Source organism: Suncus etruscus, chromosome 13 (genome assembly GCF_024139225.1).
Source record: "Suncus etruscus isolate mSunEtr1 chromosome 13, mSunEtr1.pri.cur, whole genome shotgun sequence".
In the NCBI taxonomy this organism is placed as follows: Eukaryota; Metazoa; Chordata; class Mammalia; order Eulipotyphla; family Soricidae; genus Suncus; species Suncus etruscus.
Window position 1 is genome coordinate 38,973,311 of NC_064860.1, and position 22,082 is coordinate 38,995,392.

Below are 22,082 nucleotides of genomic sequence, written 5' to 3' on the forward strand. Positions count from 1 at the left end.
AGGCCACAATCAAAGAAATAAATTGAAAAGTGCTCAAACCTGAGGGAAGAACTAGCGAAAGATGTGCAGAAAACAGAGATAATCCCCAAATTTCTGAGTCTGAAATGATCTCACCAGATACATGATTACTAAAAGTCACTGTAATTAGAAGTCTGTTTGATCAAGAATAAAAATCCTACTCCTCATCCACTGAGACCGAGCTGTTAAATGTTTACAGGGAATTTGTTTCTGTGTGTGATAGAACTGGTGGTGCCATGATAGTCTCAGGAGCCTGTATTGCCTTTGTCCCCTCATTTCCAGAGACAGTTATCCTTTTGTGCATGAGGAATTATTATTTAAGGAAATGTGTTTGGAGCAATGTATCTTCTTTGAAAGATAATGTGAATCTATATTTTTAGTGTAAGGTCTTTAGTTCTAGGTCTCCACTAAAAATAAAGCAAAACACCAAAACTTATTGCCAGAGCAGTTTCCAGTGTTAGTAATTGAAAAAGTTACTAACTGTAGACAGCACCTAGAAAGATAAAAGATTTTCCCAAGATACAAATCAGCTTTTCATGACCACATATTCTACACAATAATCTCTTTAAAATAGGGATATAGAAAGTCTTGAGTTGTTTTTCCTAGATTTTGATCCAGTTACTTTTTGCTTTCAATTTCTTTTTCCAACTTTTGGCAAGAAAGTTTTCACACTTTTTTTTTTTTTTTTTTTGCCGCACCCGGTGACGCTCAGGGCTTACTCCTGGCTATGCACTCAGAAATCTCTCTTGGCTGGGGGACTATATAAGACACCAGGATCAAACCAAGATCTGTCCTCGATCAGCCACGTACAAAGCAAACGCCCTACCGCTGTGTGATCGCTCTGGCCCCTTTTTCACACTTTTTTGGGGGGTCACCTCCAGTGAAGTTTAGGGGTTACTCCTGACTTCTACACTCAGTAATTACTACTAGCAGTGCTCAGGGGACCATATTGTATGCTGTAGCTCAGACCCAGGTCTTCCATTTATAAGGCAACTACCCTGCATGCTGTATTTTTTCCAATCTCACACTTTTAGTTGTATAACTTAGGGCAAAATTTTAACTTCTTTTTTGTTTCATTTCTTCAGCAATCATTAAGGGAATGATCGTGGTATTGATCTTACAAGATTGACAGAAAATATAAGGGACCTAATTCACATAAAGTTTAATTTCTAGTACATAATGTTTTCAGTATAGTTTCATTGAGTATCTAGTTCTATAAATCTCAAGAGATTGAATGATAGATATTCACGTAAATGGAAATGAGGAAATTTACCCATACGTAAAAGGCAGTTGTCATCCCAAATGTAGGAGGAAGAAAAAGAGTTAGATTTTGTGGGATGTAGAGCTTCTGTTTAATCTATGTCAATACCAAACCTTTTGCCTACTTTCTTTCTGACAATTTCATTTGCTCTTTGTGCGCATTGATTTACCAGTGGATAAAAACAATCCAAGTGAACATAAAATTATAATTTATATGGCTTTCATTGAAATGCTGTCAAAAAGTAACTTATCTGGGGGCATATTTACTATATTTTCTCTTCATCTGGATTAACTATTATTCTTCCAGCACATATAAATCCATTTGTAATAAGTTTGTTTGGACTACATCTAATATTGAGATATAACTTATTCTTTTTATTTTATATTCTGTAAAACTTTCTATACTGAAAAACTTGGTTTGTCTTCAGGCAGTGACTCAATTATCCTAATTGTTCTCAGAGCCTTTTTACGGACCTGAAACATCAGTAACAACTGAAAACTTGTTAGGAATGTATACTCTCCAGGTCCAGCCCTACTCAGCTGAATTCAAAATGAGTAGTGGAGTCTGCAGTTTGAGCTTCATCAACCATGAATTATACATACTAGATATTGAGATGCATTTCTCTAGCTTTTCTGATGACAGTCTTAAAAATTATAGAACTAAATATAATTTAAAGTAAAATTTAAAATAAATATTATTAAAGTTTTTAAATTTAAATAATATCTATCAAAAACTTCTTAGATAAACTTTTTTGAGTTTTCTATATCAGTGAATCCTAAAAAAAAGTTATATGAAGTAGCATTATAAGTAAACAGTGCATTAATAAGTGCTTTAATCCAAAATATTCCTTTTAATATTTTAGTGAAATTTTATTTTTATAGGTTCATCCCGAAAAAACTTACTTCACAGTAGCTGAAAAAGGAAATTATCCAAATATTATCATCTATGAATTTCCTTCCCTGAAACCCTACAGACTTCTTAGAGGTAAGTTCAGTAAGAACTTAACAAATATTCCATGTTCAAGGTGAACCACATTCTGAAAAATCATTGTGGAATCAAAAAATCATCGTAACACCATTGTAGCAGTCAGGGTTCCTAAGTTTTTCTGAAGTCACACTTCTTTGCACTGAGACTTAGAATTAATGAGTTACATTTAAGGCTTTAATAGCCAGATATTATTTCCCTCTAGGGCAGGTGTCCTCATGCTGCCTGCACATTTATCCAGCCCACTGGTGCTTTTTTTTTTACTTCAAAATATGATACGTGCAGTGCGCATAGGAATTTATTCATAGATTTGGGGGAGGGGTTTGGGCCACACCTGGTGGAGTATAGAGATTATCTGCACTCAGAAGTCACTCTTGGCAGTGCTCAAGGGACCATATTGGGATGCCAAGGATCGAACCCAGGTCAGCAGTGTGCAAGGCAAACACCCTACCTCTGTGCTATCGCTCCTGGCCCTCTGTTTAAATCGTTTGATGACCCGTGCATGAGCCTAGGGTTTCCTTTCTTAAGTCGGTGCTGGCAAATTCCTTTTTTCATCTGTCCTTCTCTCCAGTCTCAGATGAAGTGGTTTACTCTGTGTTCTTCCCTTTCAAAGGGATGCAAAAAGAGTTGTTGATTTGTTTAGTCTGATCTGTTGATTTTCCTATACATAATTAAAAACCTGAAATCACTACTATTTTGATTTGTGGTTATTTTTAGTGACATGTTTTTTTTTTTGTTTTGTCGGGTTTTTTTTTTTGTTTGTTTGTTTTGTTTGTTTGTTTTTAGCCACATCAGGCATTGCTCAGAGCTTACTGCTAGCTCTGTGGTCAAGAATCCTGGGGGTGTTCAGGAGACCATATGGGGTGCTGGGGATAAAAGCCAGGTCAGCTGTGTGCAAGGCAAATGCCCACCTGATGTACTATACACTCCAGCTCCTAGTGACTTATTTTTAATTGCAAATTGATTTCTCTATACTCTCTATATTTTACCACCTTCCCCTTCATTAAATGGACTATATTTTCAGTTACTTTTTTTATGCAAGTGTGATTTTATCCCCCTTCACCGTCTTCACACTATACCATGTTTTTCATTCCAATGCAATTTATTTCCAATGCCAAGAGTGAAGAATAATTTTATGATTGCTCTTTAGTCTTCTTCCATCAGTATAACTTCACCAATGGTGTACATTATTTAAAAGAATATACTTTCAAATTGAAATTATTGAAATTAGATCCCTATTTATCCTTTCAGATGGGGCCAGACTGGGGTATGCTTATGTGGACTTTGACTGCTATGGTTCCATGCTTGCCTCTGTTGGGAGCAGCCCTGATTATACAATGACCATTTGGAATTGGAGAGAAGAACAGCCTATACTGAGGACAAAAGCTTTTTCCCAGGATGTTTTTAAAATTACTTTCAATCCTGAAAATGATGAGCAGCTGACTACAGCAGGATCAGGCCACATCAAGTATGACTAATAGAACCATTAGTAAATTATTCTAAAAGTATAAGCTAAGGAGATGGACTATCTGGAGACATTGTTATTATCAATATCAAGTTAATTATATCATATACATATACAAAATTTTTATTTAGAAATTATAGAATTTATAAATTTCAATTGGACAAATGGGGAAGGACCATTCTAGGCTTTCCTCAGAATATAAATTTTCTGTAGAAAGCTGCACAAGATGAGTACTCTGAGATATCCAACCATTCTCACAGGCTATTTTAACTCTCTTGTTAAAGCAGCCTGGGACAGTTTGAACTTTGGAAAGAGGTGGTCCTGGTTTTGACTTCTGGGTTTGCTCCTGAGTTCAAGATCACCTGCTGTTTCCTTCTGTAAAAAAGGGCACTATTGGTAGCTTGAATTGATTTACCCACCTGTGATGATCACGAATGGTGTAGTTACTGTGCTTGGGCATGTGGGTGTATTCTCAAACCTGATACACAAACTCTTAGTTTATAGATCCCATGGTGGCAAAGTGGCCTGTCTGTGCTGGGAGTGCTTCAGCAATGAGCTCTGCAGAGCAGGCCTTTGGTCACTGGTGCTGCTGACCTAACTTCTGGGCATTCTGTTGCCCCTGGTGGCCTGGCAGACTTTTCAGAAACTAGGGTTGGCTGGTCACTATTAAGAACCAGTAGACATAGAAAGTGGTCTTTTATTTTTTTTTCAGTTATGAGCAATTTTAGAGCATAAGCTATTATTCAAAACAACAATGTAAAGTACTTTCCCCCTTCTTTTTATAAAACTAGGATTTAGGATGGCTTTAGAAAGGCACAATATGATCAAGAAAATCATTCACAAGTTATGCAACAAATAAAAAGGAGTTTTAGGGAAAGACTTCACATCCTCCAAGAGTACTCTCCTATTCTTCAGTAAAAATTTCTACGAGTCTGCATATGTTCTATTCTGTGCACTCAGGTAGACACTTGCCGCAAGTGACTTGAGTTCTCTAAATCATCTGTTTAAAATACTGACTTAAAGTCATTATTTAATGCTAACTACTTGACACATACCTAAAATGTTACATATGGTTGGTGGCAATTGCATATGGCAGTACAGCTCTAAAATGTAAAATCTCTACATAGGCAGGTAAAAATTTCTTTGTCACTTTTGCTTGGTGTCAAATTTATATTGCCTAGAACTTTGCCTTATAGGTATTAGATTCTTAATTTATGGTTGGTCAGATAATTAAATGAAGTAGTACATGTGGTATATGAAATGTAAATGCTTGGGTAATGTTAAAATTAAAAAGTCTTTGAAATCTTTGAAGTCCTTTTTATTTGTAGGTTCTGGGAAATGGCTCAAACATTCACTGGTCTTAAGCTTCAGGGTTCATTGGGTCGTTTTGGTAAAACAGCCACTACTGATATAGAAGGTTATGTGGAGTTCCCGGATGGAAAGGTGAGTACAACCACTGGTCTGCACATGTTTTCAAGTGACATACATATATGAAAGTACATTTTACATTTTAAAATGCATTTTTAGTATTATCAATATCACATACTATAATCATAATGAATGTTTAATTTTTCTCCTTCAGATTATAAATTTTAATTAACACATAAATTTTTCATAATCCATATATATCATTTTCTGTTTTTACTGACTATCATATACATAAAAAAGCAAGCAAGGATTTTTTTATCAAATAACAATTAAATACTACTTTTAATATGGAAAAATAACTTTTTTCAGGTATTTTAATTCTATTATATTTAAATTTTTATTGTTTAATTGAGGTATCATAGTTTATAATATTATTTAATTCATTATTTTACAGATACAGAACTAATGCACCAATTCTTCTACTGGTGTTTCAAGATCCCTCTACCATTAATCCATCATCCTTTTCCTGTGCCATTCCTTTTAGCCTCTAGTTCCCAGTTCTATAGCTCATGTCTCATATATGTTTAAATTGCAGACTATATAGTTTCTTTCTTTGTTTCTTAGTATCTGCATATGAGTAAAATAATCTCATCTTTTTTCACATACCTGCGTAGTATTCCATTGTGTATGTATTCAACCATTTCTTTATCCACTTATATTTTATCAGGTACTTGGGTTGTTTCTAGATCTTAGAATCCAGATCTTAAATCATAAACTGTGCTGTGATGAACATAGGTGTGTATATGTCTTTTCAAATTAGTGATTTTGTTTTGTTGTGGTAGCTGCTCAGGAGAGGAATTGCTGAGTTATATGGAAGTACTATTCACAATGTTTTGTTTGTTTATTTGGTTGGTTGGTTTTTGGGCAACACTCAGCAATGCTCAGAGGTTACTCCTGTCTATGGTATAACTCCTGGTGGCTTGGAACAATATCGGGTGCTGGGAATTAAACATGGGTCGGCCTCATGCAAAGCAAGCACCCTACCCACTGTACTATCACTCCAGCCTTCTATTCATAATGTTTTGAGAAATATCTAAACCATTTTCTAAAGTAATTGCACCATGTAACTGCACAGCGAGCAGTGAATAAATGTTCCCTTTTTTTCTATATATCTCTGATATATAGAACTTATATATAGAAACTTATTGTTTCTGTTCTTTTTCATATAGACTGTTTTTGCTGGTATAAGAAGATATTTCACTGTGGTATTGATTCATATTTCCCTGATAATCAGTGATGAGCATTTTTTCCATGTGCTGGTTGGCCATCTTTATGCCTTATTCCTTATCCTCTATTCCTATGTCTATTCTAATCCTTTCCCCATTTCTAGGGGGTTGTTTGGGGGGGGAGGAGTTGAGGCGATACCTGAAAGTACTCAGGAGTTACTCCTTTCTCTGTACTCAGAAACTACTCCTGACAGTGATTAGAGACTATATTTAGTGCCAAAAATAGAACTAAGGTTGACTTATGCAAGCTTTACCCTCTATTTTATTGGCCCTGCTCTCCCCATTTTTATTTTGTTGTTGTTGACCTTTGAAAGTACTTTTGTATTTTGAAGATTATCTCTTGGTATATGGTGTGGAAATGTTTTATCTCAATCAGTAGAGTGTTTTTAAATTTTATGCCACATTCCTTTTGTAGCACAGAAGATTTTACATTTGACAGTCACATTTTTTATTTCTGCTTTTGATTTTTTTTTTGGAGGGGTGTCAGGCCACCCCCAGTGACACTCAGGAGTTACTCCTGGCTATGCCTTCAGAAATCACTCCTGGCTAGAGGAACCATATGGGACGCCAAGGATGGAGCCAGGTCAGTCCTGGATCTGCCAAGCACCATATTGCTGTGCTATCGCTCCAGCCCTAGCCCTTGCCAAGTGAAGTTGTGTCATTGTAGACTTCTGAAGACAAGATCTTCAAGAGTTCTTACAATGCTTTTCTCAATGTATTTTAGAGAGACATGTTTTATATAGATATTTAACCCACTTTTAATTGACTTTTGTGTATGGAGTCAAAATTATTATTTTGCATATGATTAATCGGTTTCCCCAGTATCATTTGTTGAAGATACATTCTTTAATTTATGTTAGATATTTAATTTACTTGTCAAAGATATACTGTTAATATATATTTGAGGGTTTACTATCTGGGTTCAGTTCTAATCCATTGATCTGATACAGTTTAGTATATTTTTTGTAACTTATAGAAAGAAGGCAGTTTTGATTGCCATAGCTTTGTAGTATAGATTAAAAGTCTCTGAATGTATTTTTCCCATGGCAGCTCTCAAGAGTTGCTCCTGGCTCTGTGATCAAAAATTGCTCCTGGCCAGGAGTAACCACTGAGCGCCACCAGTGTGATCCAAAAGCAAGCAAACAAACAAACGAACCAAAAATTGCTCCTAGCAGGCTCAAGGATGTGATGCCAGGGATTGAACCCATTTATATCCTGGATTGGCTATGTACAAGGCAAATGCCCTATGCTGTGCTATTGCTCCAGCCCCTACTTTTGAGAAATTTAGTAGGGATCATATTGCATCTGTAAATTGCATTGATGATGGTCATTTTATTTTATTTTTCAAATCGCTTTATTTTTTATATTTTTATTTTTTTGGTTTTTGGGCCACACCCGGCGATGCTCAGGGGTTACTCCTGGCTCTTTGCTCAGAAATTACTTCTGGCAGGCACGGGGGACCATATGGGATGCCAGGATTCGAACCACTATTGGTCCTTCATCAGTGCTTGCAAGGCAAACGTGCTACCGCTGTGCTATCTCTCCGGCCCCTCAAATTGCTTTATTTAATCATCGTGATTTCATTGTTGGGTTTAAGTCATACAATATAATACAATCCTTTAATAGTGCATCCTTCTCATCATCATCACCAAAGTCTCATATTTCCCCTCCACCCCATCCCCCACCCCATCTTTCTCTCGGGCAGGCAAATTGCTTTTCCTTCTCTCTCCTTGTCTCTCTCCTCCCCTTTCCTTTTTGACACTGTGGTTTGCATTATTGTTAGTGGAGGGGAGCCTTGACTGTTAGTTTCTCTACTTTCAGCACTGAGTTCTTTTCCAGAGGAATTGGTTCCATCTAGCATTGTCCTAGTAGACCCTTCTCTACCCTAGCTACACTCACTGCTCTTTGCAGCAAACTTTTCACCCTGGGCTGGATCTCCTGACCTCCTGTTGTCTCTGATTATTATTACCGTTCTATCTCTTGTTTTTCTTATATCCCACCAAATGAGTGAGGTTATTCTATATGTCTATCCCTTTCCCTCTGGAAATGGATAGACTCAGCATAATAGTCTCCATGTCTATTCATAAATAGACAAATTTCATAACTTCATTTTTCCTAACAGTTGCCTAGTATTCCATTGTGTAGATGTACCACAGTTTCTTTAGCTACTCATCTGTTGTTGGGTTTGGCTGTTTTCATATTCTGACTATAGTCATTTTAATGATCTTGATCTTTCCAGTTCATGAGCAAGGAATGTTTTCCTTGTGTCTTATTTTGTTTCTTTTAGAAGTGAATTATACTTTTCTGTACATATATCTTTCACTTCCTTTGTTATATATTGAAGCTCTTTTATGTTGTTGCCTTCAGATTAGGGATGAGTCTAGTCACTGATACTTTAAAATTCTTCATTGGAAAGAGTCGAGTTTGTGTGTGTGTGTGTGTGTGTGTGTGTCTGTGCGCGCCAGCACGCGTGCGGTATCTCTCATTCTTTTGACACTATCCACTAGTGCAGGTGAGTTCCTACAATTCTTTGTTATATTTGGTGTGATTAGTTCTTCAGGTGGCCAGTGGCTTCTGCTCTATTATCATGTTTTGAGGTCTGAGAGATGACTTTTATGTGCAACTTGATTGTGTGAACATGTGATTCTGGCCAAATGGGGTGGTGAGTATAAAGTCTCATATTCTCTTGTCAGCTTCCATATTGGATCTTATGATTGGAATGGGGAAGTATCCTTTATTGCACTAAACTAAGGCACATATGATTCTGTGAGTTGCAATGGTTTTTGTTTGTTTGTTTTATGGTTGTTTTTTTTTTTTTTTTTTGAGGGTCCAGACCTGTCAGTGCTTTTGATTTAACACTGGCTCGGAACTCAGGGATTACTCCTGGTGAAGCTTGAGGCACCATGCTAAGGTACTAGCATGTCCAATTTGGGTTGCACACATGCAAGGCAAGCACCTTAGCCACTGTACTATATATCTAACTCAGAGTTGCAATGTTTTTAATCATTATTTTTGCCTCATATTTTTTTTTTACCATGACGTTCAAGGAGAACGTTCAAGGGTAGATTACTATATAACTTTCCCATCATATTTTCTGTGATTCTTCTTGGCTGAAACTATAAGATATTGAGGTGTCCGGGATTTATAGATTTATATAGCTTTATAGATCTAAAAAAATTAGATGGATTTTAAGTTTGATATGGTTAAGCACAGGCAGCCATTATTTTCTTCTGGAGCATGGTAGCAGAACAGGCCATTTTTTTCTGCCAGGAAAATGGTGGTAGTGGATGGCGACTGCTGGAATTTTCAGTGGTGGGAGTGAGGGTTGGCAAGAGTGAGAGCCACATTTGCTAAAGAAAATTAATGTAAAAGAAAAATTTTAATTATTAACAAATGTTTGCTATTTGGTTAGATAAAATAATACTGGGAAAGGGTGGGAAATTAGAGATATAATCAGGCAGTTATGAGGCATTGCACAAGTAGAATTGGTAATATAAGAAGTTATAAATTCTGCCACAAAATGCCACATGTTGTAGAGGGAAATATGAATCAAGGACATGGGCAAGCAAGGAAAATAAGTTTATTCTCAGAAGAAGGACGAGAGACAGTAAAAGAAAGCTGGACAAAAGACATTTTAGAAGTAATTTCTTAACATTTTGGTGATTTTTGGTAAATGTGGTCCTTGGAGAAAAAATATAATAAGCTTAAAGAATGAGCTAAAATTGTGTTAAAGTTTAATAATAGATAAAACAGAACAACAAAGAATATGTAAGTTTCAAGAGATAGAAAAATACTGAGGAAGCTCATATCTGACTCTTGGTAAGAGTGAAGGAAATGAGGATGTAGAGTAACAGAAACAAATTTTAGAGACTGAACACAAGTATTAGGTCCATTTTCCAAAGGGAATTTCATGAAATTTTGTTCTACAAGTAGACAAAAGGAAATGCTGGATGGAATGTATTAGTATGAAATAGTTCTAAATAATTATTGCTGCCTAAAATGGGATACTGATACATTGTGATCTGATGACTTCTTTAATGGACTCACAACTTCAAATGTCATTTAAACTTAATAAACTATGCATAGCATTCGAAGAAAGAAATATACCAAATATGATTGGTGTGTTTTTCTAGGAAATTATAAGTTTTTATTTCTCAATTTTTGTTATTTAAATTTTCACTTTCATAATCAAGGGGAAAATAGTGTATTAGAAGGGTTGTGTGATCAGAGGTACTCAGAGGCTTACTCATGGCTCTGTGCTTTGACATCCTGGCAGTACTTGGAGATCAGAGACAATGACAGGTATTGAACCACGGTAGGTTGCATGTAAGGCAAGTGCCATGTCTGTTATAATTTCTGTTCATCTCCAAGAAAACAAACTGAAAGAATTCTGACCTATTCAAGGCTTAATATATATATATATATTAATTTTAATGAGTATTCTTTTCTCTTTACACATCTGCAGGTGCTCTCAGGTTCAGAATGGGGAAACCTCTTGGTTTGGGAATCTGGCCTCATCAAAGTGGAGCTCTGTCGCTCTGCAAGAAAACCCTGTCACCAGGGTCCCATTAATCAGATAGTGCTGGATGAGGGAGAAGTTATCACTATTGGGTCTGATGGATGGGTTCGGGTAAGTTTTCTTGATCCTTAGATAATAAAGACTTTTTTTTATTTCTTTATTTTAGATACTGGTTTACAGAGTTGTTCATACTACAGTTTTTCTAGCATTTAATATGCTACCAATGTAACATTCCCTCCACCTTGGTCATTAGTTTTCCAAACTCTCTGAACCCTATCCCTTGGAAGGTAGGAATTATTTACTTATATATTTTGTGTATTCCAACTGGGAAATCAGAATTAAAATTATGGAAGTGTGGAATGGCCACTTAATCTCACAAATTTGAGAATATGCAACACTAGACTGATAAGCTCATATGGTGACAGTAGCGGTTTGTAGGGGCCCTATGAAAGGTACTAGTGTAGTCAGCTTTGAGTTAGTATGACCATGAATTTTTCCGACTAGTTGGGCCTCTCAAGAATTACACTACTATATGTCATCTTTCATTATTTTGTACATAGAAAAGATATGAATTTGTGTATATTAATTTTGTAGCCTTCCACTTTCCTATACAAATCTATTGTTTCTAAAAGCTTTTTGGTAAAGTCTTTAGGATTTTCTAAATATAGTATTTTGTCATCTGAAAAATGTGAGAGTTTTACTTTTTTCTTTCCTATGTGGAAGGAAGCTCTTAATATAGTTTTCTTTCCAAATTACTATGACAAGTACTTCCAGAACTATATTGAATAGAAGTGGAGAAAGGTGGTCAACCTTGTCTTGTACAAGATCTTAGAGGCAAAGCTTTTAATTACCCCCCATTGAATATAAAATTTGCTGTAGGATTGAAGTAGATGACTTTGTCTATTTTGAGGAAAGTTCCGCAATTCTCATCTTTTTTGAGAGTTTTTTATATCATGAATGGATATTGGATCTTGTTATTTTATCTGCATCTATTGATATGTTTATAAGATTTTTATTTTATAATTGATATGATGTATTATGTTGATTGGCTTGCTTATGGTAAATCATCCTTGCATCTCTGGGATTAATTCTACTTGGTTATGGTGTATGACCTATTTGATGACTTGTTTCTATTTGCTAATATTTTGTTGACTATCTTTGCATCTGTGTTCATCAAAGATATCAGCTTTTTGATGACTTGTTTCTATTTGCTAGTCTTTTGTTGACTATCTTTGCATCTGTGTTCATGAAGGATATCAGCTTGTAACTCTCTCTCTCTCTCTCTCTCTCTCTCTGTCTCTTTGTGATGTCTCTGTCTACTTATGGTATAGGTTGATGCTAACTTTTTAGAAACTATCTGGGAGTGTTTGTTTCTTCAATTTTCTGGAAAAGCCTAAAAAGGATCGCAGTAGGTGCTCTTTAAAGATTTGCGAGCATTTATTAGTGAATCCATCTGGGCCTGGGCTTTTATATTTGGGAAGCCTTTTGATTATCATTTCAATTTCCCTGATAGGAATAAGTCTGTTCAGGTATTCTGCATAATGTTGGTTCAAATATGGGAGGTTATTGGAGTCTAAGAATTTTTCCATTTCTTTTAAATTCTCTCATTTTGTAGCATAAAGATTCTCAAAGTAATATTTGATTATCCTTTGGTTTCTGTAATGTCTGTTGTGACAGCCCTCCTTTTCTGATTAGGTTTATTAGGGCTCTCTCTGTGAATCTTGCTAATCTGTGTTCATCAAGGATATCAGCTTGTAATTCTGTCTCTTTGTGATGTCTAATTATTTATTGGTCTTACTTACCTTTTCTTTTTTAAATTATTTTTATTTAAACAAATTTATTACATACATGATTGTGTTTGGGTATCAGTCATGTAAAGAACACCACCCATCACCAGTGCAACATTCCCATCACCAATGTCCCAAATCTCCTTCCTCCCACCCAACCCCTGCCTGTACTCTAGACAGGCTTTCTATTTCCCTCATACATTCTCATTATTAGGACAGTTCGAAACTTAGATATTTCTCTAACTAAACTCATTGCTGTTTGTGGTGAGCTTCATGAGGTGAGCTGTAACTTCCAGCTCTTTTCTCTTTTGTGTCTTAAAGTTATTATTGCAAGAATGTCTTTCATTTTTCTTAAAAGCCATAGATGAGTGAGACCATTCTGCGTCTTTCTCTCTCTGTCTTATTTCACTCAGCATAATAGATTCCATGTACATCCATGTATAGAAAAATTTCATGACTTCATCTCTCCTGAAAGCTGCATAATATTCCATTGTGTATATGTACCACAGTTTCTTTAGCCATTCATCTGTTGAAGGGTATTTTGGCTGTTTCCAGAGTCTTACTATGGTAAATAGTGCTGCAATAAATATAGGTGTAAGGAAGGGATTTTTGTATTGTATTTTTGTGTTCCTAGGGTATATTCCTAGGAGTGGCATGGCTGGGTCGTATGAGAGCTCGATTTCCAGTTTTTGGAGAAATCTCCATATTGCTTTCCATAAAGGTTGAACTAGACGGCATTCTCACAAGCAGTGGATAAGAGTTTCTTTCTCTCCACATCCCCATCAACACTGCTTGTTCTCATTCTTTGTGATGTGTGCCAATCTCTGAGGTGTGAGGTGGTACTTCCTAGTTGTTTTGATTTGCATCTCCCTGATGATTAGTGATGTGGAGCATTTTTTCATGTGTCTTTTGGCCATTTGTATTTATTCTTTGTCAAAGTGCCTGTCCATTTCTTCTCCCCATTTTTTGATGGGATTAGATGTTTTTTTTCTTGTAAATTTCTGTCAGTGCCTTGTATATTTTGGAGATTCGCCCCTTATCTGATGGGTATTGGGTGAATAGTTCTTCTACTCAGTAGGGGGCTACTGTATCCTGGGTGCTATTTCTTTTGAGGTGCAGAAGCTTCTCAGTTTAATATATTCCCATCTGTTAATCTCTGCTTTCACTTGCTTGGAGAGTGCAGTTTCCTCTTTGAAGATGCCTTTAGTCTCAATGTCCTGGAGTGTTTTACCTATGTGTTTTTATATATATCTTATGGTTTCAAGTCTGATATCAAGGTCTTTTGTCCATTTGAATTTAACCTTCATACATGATGTTAGCTGGGGGTCTAAGTTCAATTTTTTGCAAGTGGCTAGCCAGTTGTGCCAACACCACTTGTTGAAGAGGCTTTCTTTGCTCCAGTTAGGATTTCTTGCTCCTTTATCAAAAATTAGGTGACTGTATGTCTGTGGAACATTCTCAGAGTATTGAAGCCTATTCCACTGATCTGAGGGCCTGTCCTTATTCCAATACCATGCTGTTTTGGTAACTATCGCTTTGTAGTACAGTTTAAAGTTGAGGAAAGTAATTCCTCCCATATTCCTTTTCCCAATGATTGCTTTAGCTCTTCTAGGGTGTTTATTGTTCCAAATGAATTTCAAAAGTGCCTGATCCACTTCTTTGAAGAATGTCATGGGTATTTTTAGAGGGATCGCATTAAATCTGTACAACGCTTTGGGGAGTATTGCCATTTTGATGATGTTAATCCTGCCAATCCATGAGCAGGGTCTGTGCTTCCATTTCCGCGTGTCCTTTCTTATTTCTTGGAGCAGAGTTTTATAGTTTTCTTTGTATAGGTCCTTCACATATTTAGTCAAGTTGATTCCAAGATATTTGAGTTTGTGTGGCACTATTGTGAATGGGTTGTTTTCTTAATGTCTATTTCTTCTTTATTACTATTGGTGTATAGAAAGGCCATTGATTTTTGTGTGTTAATTTTGTAGTCTGCCACCTTGCTATATGAGTCTATTTTTTCTAGAAGCTTTTTCGTAGAGACTTTAGGGTTTTCTAAGTAGAGTATCATGTCAACTGCAAACAGCGAGAGCTTGACTTCTTCCTTTCCTATCTGGATTCCCTTGATATCTTTTTCTTGCCTAATCACTATAGCAAGTACTTCCAGTGCTATGTTAAATAGGAGTGGTGAGAGGGGACAGCCTTGTCTTGTGCCAGAATTTAGAGGAAAGGCTTTCAGTTTTTCTTCATTGAGGACAATATTTGCCTCTGGCTTGTGGTATATGGCCTTAACTATATTGCTTGAGTTTATATCTTGCTGAGAGTTTTGATCAAGAGTGGGTGTTGGACCTTATCAAATGCTTTCTCTGCATCTATTGATATGATCATGTGATTTCTATTTTTCTTGTTGTTGATATTGTGTATTATGTTGATAGATTGACAGATGTTTAACCAGCCTTGCATTCCTGTGAGAAACCTACTTGATCGTAGTGAATAATCTTCTTAATGAGGCATTGAATCCTATTTGTCAGGATTTTGTTGAGCATCTTTGCATCTGTATTCATCAGTGATATTGGTCTGTAATTTTCTTTTTTGGTAGCATCTCTGTCTGGTTTAGGTATCAAGGTGATGTTGGCTTCATAAAAGCTATTTGGAAGTTTTCCTGTTTTTTCGATTTCATGAAAGAGTCTTGCCAGGATTGAAAGGTTTGAAAGAATTCATTAGTAAATTCATCTGGGCCTGTACTTTTGTTTTTGGGCAGACATTTGATTACTGTCTTAACTTCCTAAATAGTGATGGGTGTGTTTAGATATGCTATATCCTCTTCATTCAACTGTGGAAGATTATAAGAGTCCAAAAATTTATCCATTTCTTCGAGGTTTCATTTTTAGTGGCATAGATTTTCTCAAAGTAGTTTCTGATTACCTTTTGGATCTCTACCATATCAGTAGTGATCTCTCGTTTTTCATTTCTTATATGAGTTATCAAGTTTTTCTCTCTCTTTCTTTGTTAATTTTGCCAGTGGTCTATCAATCTTGTTTATTTTTTCAAAGAACCAACTTCTGCTTTCGTTGATCTTTTGGATTGTTTTTTGGGTTTCCACTTCATTGATTTCTGCTCTCAGCTTTGTTATTTCCTTCTGTCTCCCTATTTTTGGGTCCTTTTGTTGAGTACTTTCTAATTCTATGAACTGTGTCATTAAGCTATTCAGGTATGCCCCTTCTTCTTTCCTGATGTGTGCTTGCAAAGCTATAAATTTTCCTCTCAGTACCACTTTTGCTGTGTCCCATAGGTTCTGATAGTTTGTGTCTCCATTGTCATTTGTTTCTAGGAAGATTTTGATTTCCTCTTTGATTTTATCTCAGACTCACTTGTTATTCAGTATTAGGCTGTTTAACTTCCAGGTATTAAAGTTTTTCTTCTGTGTTCCTTTGTGGTTCACATATAATTTCAGGGCCTTGTGATCAGTGAAGGTAGCCTGCAAAATTTCTATTCTCTTGATATTATGGAGGTATGTTTTATGTGATAGCATGTAGTCTATCCTGGAGAATATCCCATGTACATTAGAGAAGATTGTGTATCCGGGCTTTTGGGGGTGGAGTGTCCTGTATATATCTACTAGGCCTCTTTCTTCCATTTCTCTTTTCAGGTCTAGTATATTCTTGTTGGGTTTCAGTCTGGTTGACCTGTCAAGTGTTGGCAATGCGTGTTGAGGTCTTCCACAATTACTGTGTTGTTATTGATATTATTTTTCAGACTTGTCAACAATTGTATTAAATATTTTGCTGTCCCCTTATTCGGTGCATATATGTTTAGGAGAGTGATTTCTTCCTGCTCTACATATCCCTTGATTAGTACAAAATGTCCATCTTTGTCCCTTACAACTTTCCTAAGTATAAAGTTTGCATCATCTGATATTAGTATGGCCACTCCAGCTTTTTTATGGGTGTTGTTTGCTTGGATGATTTTCCTCCAGCCTTTTATTTTGAGTCTATGTTTGTTCTGACTATTCAGGTGCGTTTCTTGTAGGCAGTAGAAGGTTGGATTGACTTTTTTGATCCATTTAGCCACTCTGTGCCTCTTACCTGGTGCATTTAGTCCATTGACATTGAGAGAAAGAATTGTCCTGGGAGTTAGTACCATCTTTATATCAAAGTTTGGTGTGTCTTTTGGTCAGTCTTGTCTTAAATTCGGCCATTCAGTTTTTCTTTTAAGAATGGTTTTGAGTCTGTAAAGTTTCTGAGCTGTTGTTTGTCTGTGAATCCATGTATTGTTCCTTCAAACCTGAAAGTGAGTTTTGCTGGGTGCAGTATTCTAGACAAAGCATTTATTTCATTGAGTTTTGTCACTATGTCCCACCACTGCCTTCTGGCCTTGAGTGTTTCCGGTGACAGGTCTGCAGTGAATCTCAAGGATGTTCCCTTGAATGTAATTTCTCTTTTCGATTTTGCTGCTTTCAGAATTCTGTCTCTATCTGTGGGATTTGTCATTGTGACTAGGGTGTGTCTTGGGGCGTTTTTTCTTGGGTCTCTTTTAGTTGGTACTCTTCGGGCATGCAGGATTTGATCACATGTATTCTTTAGCTCTGGTAGTTTCTCTTTAATGATGTTCTTGACCATTGATTCTTCCTGGACATTTTCTTCCTGGGTCTCTGGGACTCCAATGATTCTTAAATTGTTTCTGTTGAGCTTATCATAGACTTCTATTTCTATCTGTTCCCATTCTTTGACTAATTTTTCCAATGTTTGATCGTTTGCTTTAAGGCTTTTTTTCCAATTTCTTCTGCTGTATGGAGTTGTTATTCATCTCATCTTCTAGTGTACTAATTCTATCCTCAGCTGCTGTTAACCCATGGGAAAACTCAACCATGTTTTTCTTCAATTCATCTACTGAGTTTTTCAGACCTGTTATTTGACCTGAAATTTCAGTTTGGAGTTTTCTGATTTCTATCTTCATATTCTCTTGATTCTTATTAGTGTTCTCTTCTATACTTTCTTTGAGTTCTTTGAACATCTTCCATATTTCGACTCTCAACTCCTTCTCTGAGTGACTGACTAGTTGGTTGGTCATGTTCAAGTCATCAGAGTTGCCATTGTCATTATCTATGTCTGGTGCTGGCCTGCGTTGTTTCCCCATTGTCACACTTGTATTGTGGGTTTTTCTATGTGTTGTGGTTGTATTCATTGTCTAAATGATGTGCATGGCCGGAAAGCGAAGCGGAGCAGCCGTGCTCCAGCAGAGCGGCCATGCTCCTCTGGCTCCACCCTTTCTGGGCTTGTAAACTCACCTCCAGGAAAGGCTCCAGGGAAGGCAAGCTGTCAGCAGATGAGCCACACACAGGATGAGATCAGGCTGAAAATTGAGCACAGCACAGAAGACAGGCAGATGGGGTGCTGGCATCTGAGTTCCAGCAGAGTTCAGTGGTTTCTCCTTTCTAGGCGTGTAAGCTCACCTCCAGGGAAGGCTCCAGGGAAGCGAGCCGTCTGCAGATGAGCCAAAGAGGATGAAATCAGGCCGAAAATAGAGCACGGCACTGAAGACAGGCAGATAGGGGTGCTGGCATCTGATTTCCAGCTGAGTTCAGCGGCTTCCCCTTTCTGGGCTTGTAAAGTCAGCCATTTCTTACTCATTCACTCGCTGGGTAGCTTCAGAATGTAGTTTTTGGGGGGTTCGCTTCCCATGGCTCTGAGGAGAGCTTGAAGGATTCAGAAAAGACAGAGAAGCACAGGATAGGGCTCCCTTGAGGTCCTCGGTTTCCTCAGAAGCAGCACAGCAGGGTGGAGACTTCTCAGGTGAAGCAATGAGCACTTTACCTGGCAGTCCCCACAGTCAGCCATTTCTTACTCATTCACTCGCTAGGTAGCTTCAGAATGCAGTGTTTTGTGGGGTTCGCTTCCCAGGGCTCTGAGGAGAGCTTCAAGGATTCAGAAAAGACAGAGAAGCATAGGACAGGGCTCCCTTGAGGTCCTCAGTTTCCTTAGAAGAAGCACAGCAAGGTGGAGACTCCGCAGGTGAAGCAATCAGCACTTCACCTGGCAGTCCCCACAGTCAGCCATTTCTTACTCACTCCTTACCTTTTCAAAGAACCAACTCTTGCTTTCTTTTGGATTTTTAGGGAGTTCATTTATTAATTTATGTTTTCAGTTTTGTTATTTTCTCTTCTGTACCTGCTTTTGGCTTTTTTGGGGGATTATTTCCAATTTCTTAAATTGTGCACCAACTTATTTATGTAAGCTGTTTTTTCCTTCTTGATGAATGCTTGTAAAATATTTTCCACTTATTATTGACATTTCTGTTTATATTTTTCTTAATTCTGTTCTCATATTCCCGTGTGTTTAATTGGCAGTATGTTCCATTGTTTCTTTGAGCTAGTTGGACATCTGAAGCATTTCCACTGTGAACTCCATTTCAGAAAGATTATCTAGATTACTATTGATTAAGTCTGCAGAATTGCAATCTTTATCCACAAGGGGTGTTGGGTTTTATGCTACTTTTCAATGGTTTGTCTGTCTGTTTGTTTGGTCACAACAGGCGGTGTTCAGGGATTACTTTGACTCTGTCCATAATAATCACTTCTGGCAAGCTCAGGGACTATATGGGATGCTGGGTTTAGAACCCCTAAACTTCTGAACCCCCGTGTAAGCTGCGTGCAAGGCAAATGTCCTACCCACTGTGCTATTGCTCTGGCCCCTACTGTGATTTCTTTTGTAGACTCAGGTTGCTTCTTTCCTAAATCACCGTCAGTCTTCCATAATGCCATGAAGTTTAAAACAAGTTTAAAAGGAGGGATTATTTTGCAGCAGGATAAGAAGCTGCCCCTGGGAAGGCTGCGCCCCTAGGTTTGGCTTGCTGTTTTCTTGCTTCAATGCATGAGTCTGACTCCAGACTTGGCTCTTCATTTTCCAACTGTACCCTTGCCCAGGACAGCAAGCAGCAGCTCCGAGTCAATGGCTAAGGGGGTCTCTTCTCCCAGAGCGTGGTGTAAGAGAGAGGGCGGGGCTGTGGGTGGGTGGGCTCATTTATTTTTTAGGCCTATATGTGTAGTAAAGATAGACACATTTTTTTGTTTGTTTGTTTGTTTCTTGGGCCACACATCCGGTGACATTCAGGGGGGTACTCCTGGTTTTGCGCTCAGAAATCTCTCCTGGCTTGGGGGGACCATATGGGACTCCGGGGATAGAACCGTGGTCTGTCCTAGGTCAGCCGTGTGCAAGGCAAATGCCCTACCGATGCACCACCACTCTCCCAAAGATAGACACTTTTAAATTAAGTGTACTTTGGGCAAATTAATTAGGAATGTATTTTCATATTAATATCTATAAAAATAAAGCAAAATACAGCAGCTTATTATTTCCCAGTTTGGAGTAGAATTTTAGGGGATGGTTAGTGTTTTTGGCTGGCTTGTATTTTTTTTTTTTTTTTTTTTTTTGTGGTTTTTGGGTCACACCCGGCAGTGCTCAGGGGTTATTCCTGGCTTCACGCTCAGAAATTGCTCCTGGCAGGCACGGGGGACCATATGGGACGCCGGGATTCGAACCGATGACCTCCTGCATGAAAGGCAAACACCTTACCTCCATGCTATCTCTCCGGCCCCAAGGCTTGTATTTTTAATAACTCACTACCATGAATAAGTAGAAAATCATACTCATGAAATAAGAAGAAATTACGTTTGAAAAAATGGTGCCTTTTTATCTTATAAAATATATATATATATTCACAAAATGTTAATTTATTATAATGTTATCTTTTTTAAAAATAAGATATGGGACTTTGAGACGATAGATACTGCTGATATGATAGATGATACTGGAATACTAGAGATTGAGTCCATTAATGAACTCCAAGTCGACAAGAATGTCAAACTCTTCTCCATGATAAAAATGAATCAAGTTGGAAATAATGTTTGGTTGGCTCAGGTAAATTGTATTCTTCCTGATTCCTTAACATAACATAAATATAAAAAATACTTTATTATAAATATAAGTATATTATGTTATTAAGAGTAGTATTGTATTTAAATTATAATTTTCTGGAATTTTCGTATTTTATTGATCTGCATTTGTTATGTATAAAACTAGGACTATTTTATTAGATTATACTATAAATATTATCAAATTGCTTTAGAATGTGATTGTGTCTGAAGACATAGAAATTACTTTTGTTAAATTTTATTTTATTATCTTTTTCCATGGTTACAAGCATGTTTGTAGTTGGGTTTCAGTCATAAAAGGTAAACCCCCCCCCTTCACCAATGTAACCTTCTCTCTATCAATGCTACTGTTAAATTTTAACTGCATTTAAAATAAGTATACATATTAAGATATGTATATATTTTGAATAGTGTACTTTATATCATAGGAATAAATTTACTTTTTAACTAAAAAGTTATAAAATTAAAATCATAAATATTTAATTTCTAGGATGCCAATGGAGCCATATGGAAACTTGATCTCAGTTTTTCAAATATTGTAAGTTGCCTGTTTCTCTCTTCTCTTTTAAAAATGTCCTAAGTTTTATATAAAAATCTTCACTGCTCTTTTTTCAGAAGAAAATCTTCACAGTATCTTCTTTCTTTAAGAAAGAAGCTATATCTCCGGAGCTGGGGCTGGAGATATAGCATGAGGTAAGGCGTTTGCCTCTCATGCAGAAGGTCGGGGGTTCAAATCCTGGCATCCATATGGTCCCATGAGCCTGCCAGGAGCGATTTCTGAACATAGAGCCAGGAGTAACCCCTGAGCGCTGCCGGATATGACCCAAAAACCAAAAGAGAGAGAGAGAGAGAGAGAGAGAGAGAGAGAGAGAGAGAGAGAGAGAGAGAGAGAGAGAGAGAGAGAGAGAGAGAGAGAGAGAGAGCTAGTGACTTGCACTCAGCCAACCTGTTCCCTATATGATCCCATGAGCTCACCAGGAGTGATCCCTGAATGCAGAACCAGGAAACTTCCCTGCATACCACTGAGTATGACCTATAGAAAAAAAATAAAGGCAAAACTCACCTCTTGGGGCCAGAGCAGTGGTGCAAGTGATAGGGCATCTGCCTTGCACACGCTAACCTAGGATGGACTGCAGTTCAATCCCCGAGCGTCCCATATGGCCCCCCAAACCAAGAGCAATTTCTAAGCACATAGCCAGGAGTAATCCCTGAGCATCACTGGGTGTGTGACCCAAAAAACTAAAACCAAACCAAACCAAAACTAAACCTTTCTTTAATTTGATTATTGTCTTCATCAAAAAACAAACAAACAACAAACAAAAACTATTTAACACATCTTACTCCTGAGAATTTATTCAGAATAAATAAATGTTTAAACTTTATTGATTAATTGGTTTTTGGGGTTTCTTTTTGATTGATTGGTTTTTGGGCCACACCCAGTGGCATTCAGGTGTTGCTCCTGGCTCTGCACTC

At 37.2% G+C, this 22,082-nt stretch overlaps 2 protein-coding genes across 2 annotated transcripts in view; both read left to right on the forward strand.

Annotated features, from left to right (window-relative positions):
* The window catches only part of USF3 (upstream transcription factor family member 3), an 869,396-nt gene that overhangs the window by 277,360 nt on the left and 569,954 nt on the right, over positions 1-22,082 (forward strand). The gene's annotated exons all lie outside the window — the stretch shown is intronic.
* Positions 1-22,082, forward strand: part of CFAP44 (cilia and flagella associated protein 44) — a 124,750-nt gene that overhangs the window by 29,307 nt on the left and 73,361 nt on the right. The window contains exons 5-10 of the mRNA XM_049785552.1: positions 2,161-2,263; positions 3,515-3,731; positions 5,057-5,171; positions 10,848-11,012; positions 20,440-20,595; positions 21,100-21,147. Of these exons, the coding sequence (XP_049641509.1) occupies positions 2,161-2,263; positions 3,515-3,731; positions 5,057-5,171; positions 10,848-11,012; positions 20,440-20,595; positions 21,100-21,147 (804 nt within the window). The remainder of the gene's footprint in view (positions 1-2,160; positions 2,264-3,514; positions 3,732-5,056; positions 5,172-10,847; positions 11,013-20,439; positions 20,596-21,099; positions 21,148-22,082) is intronic.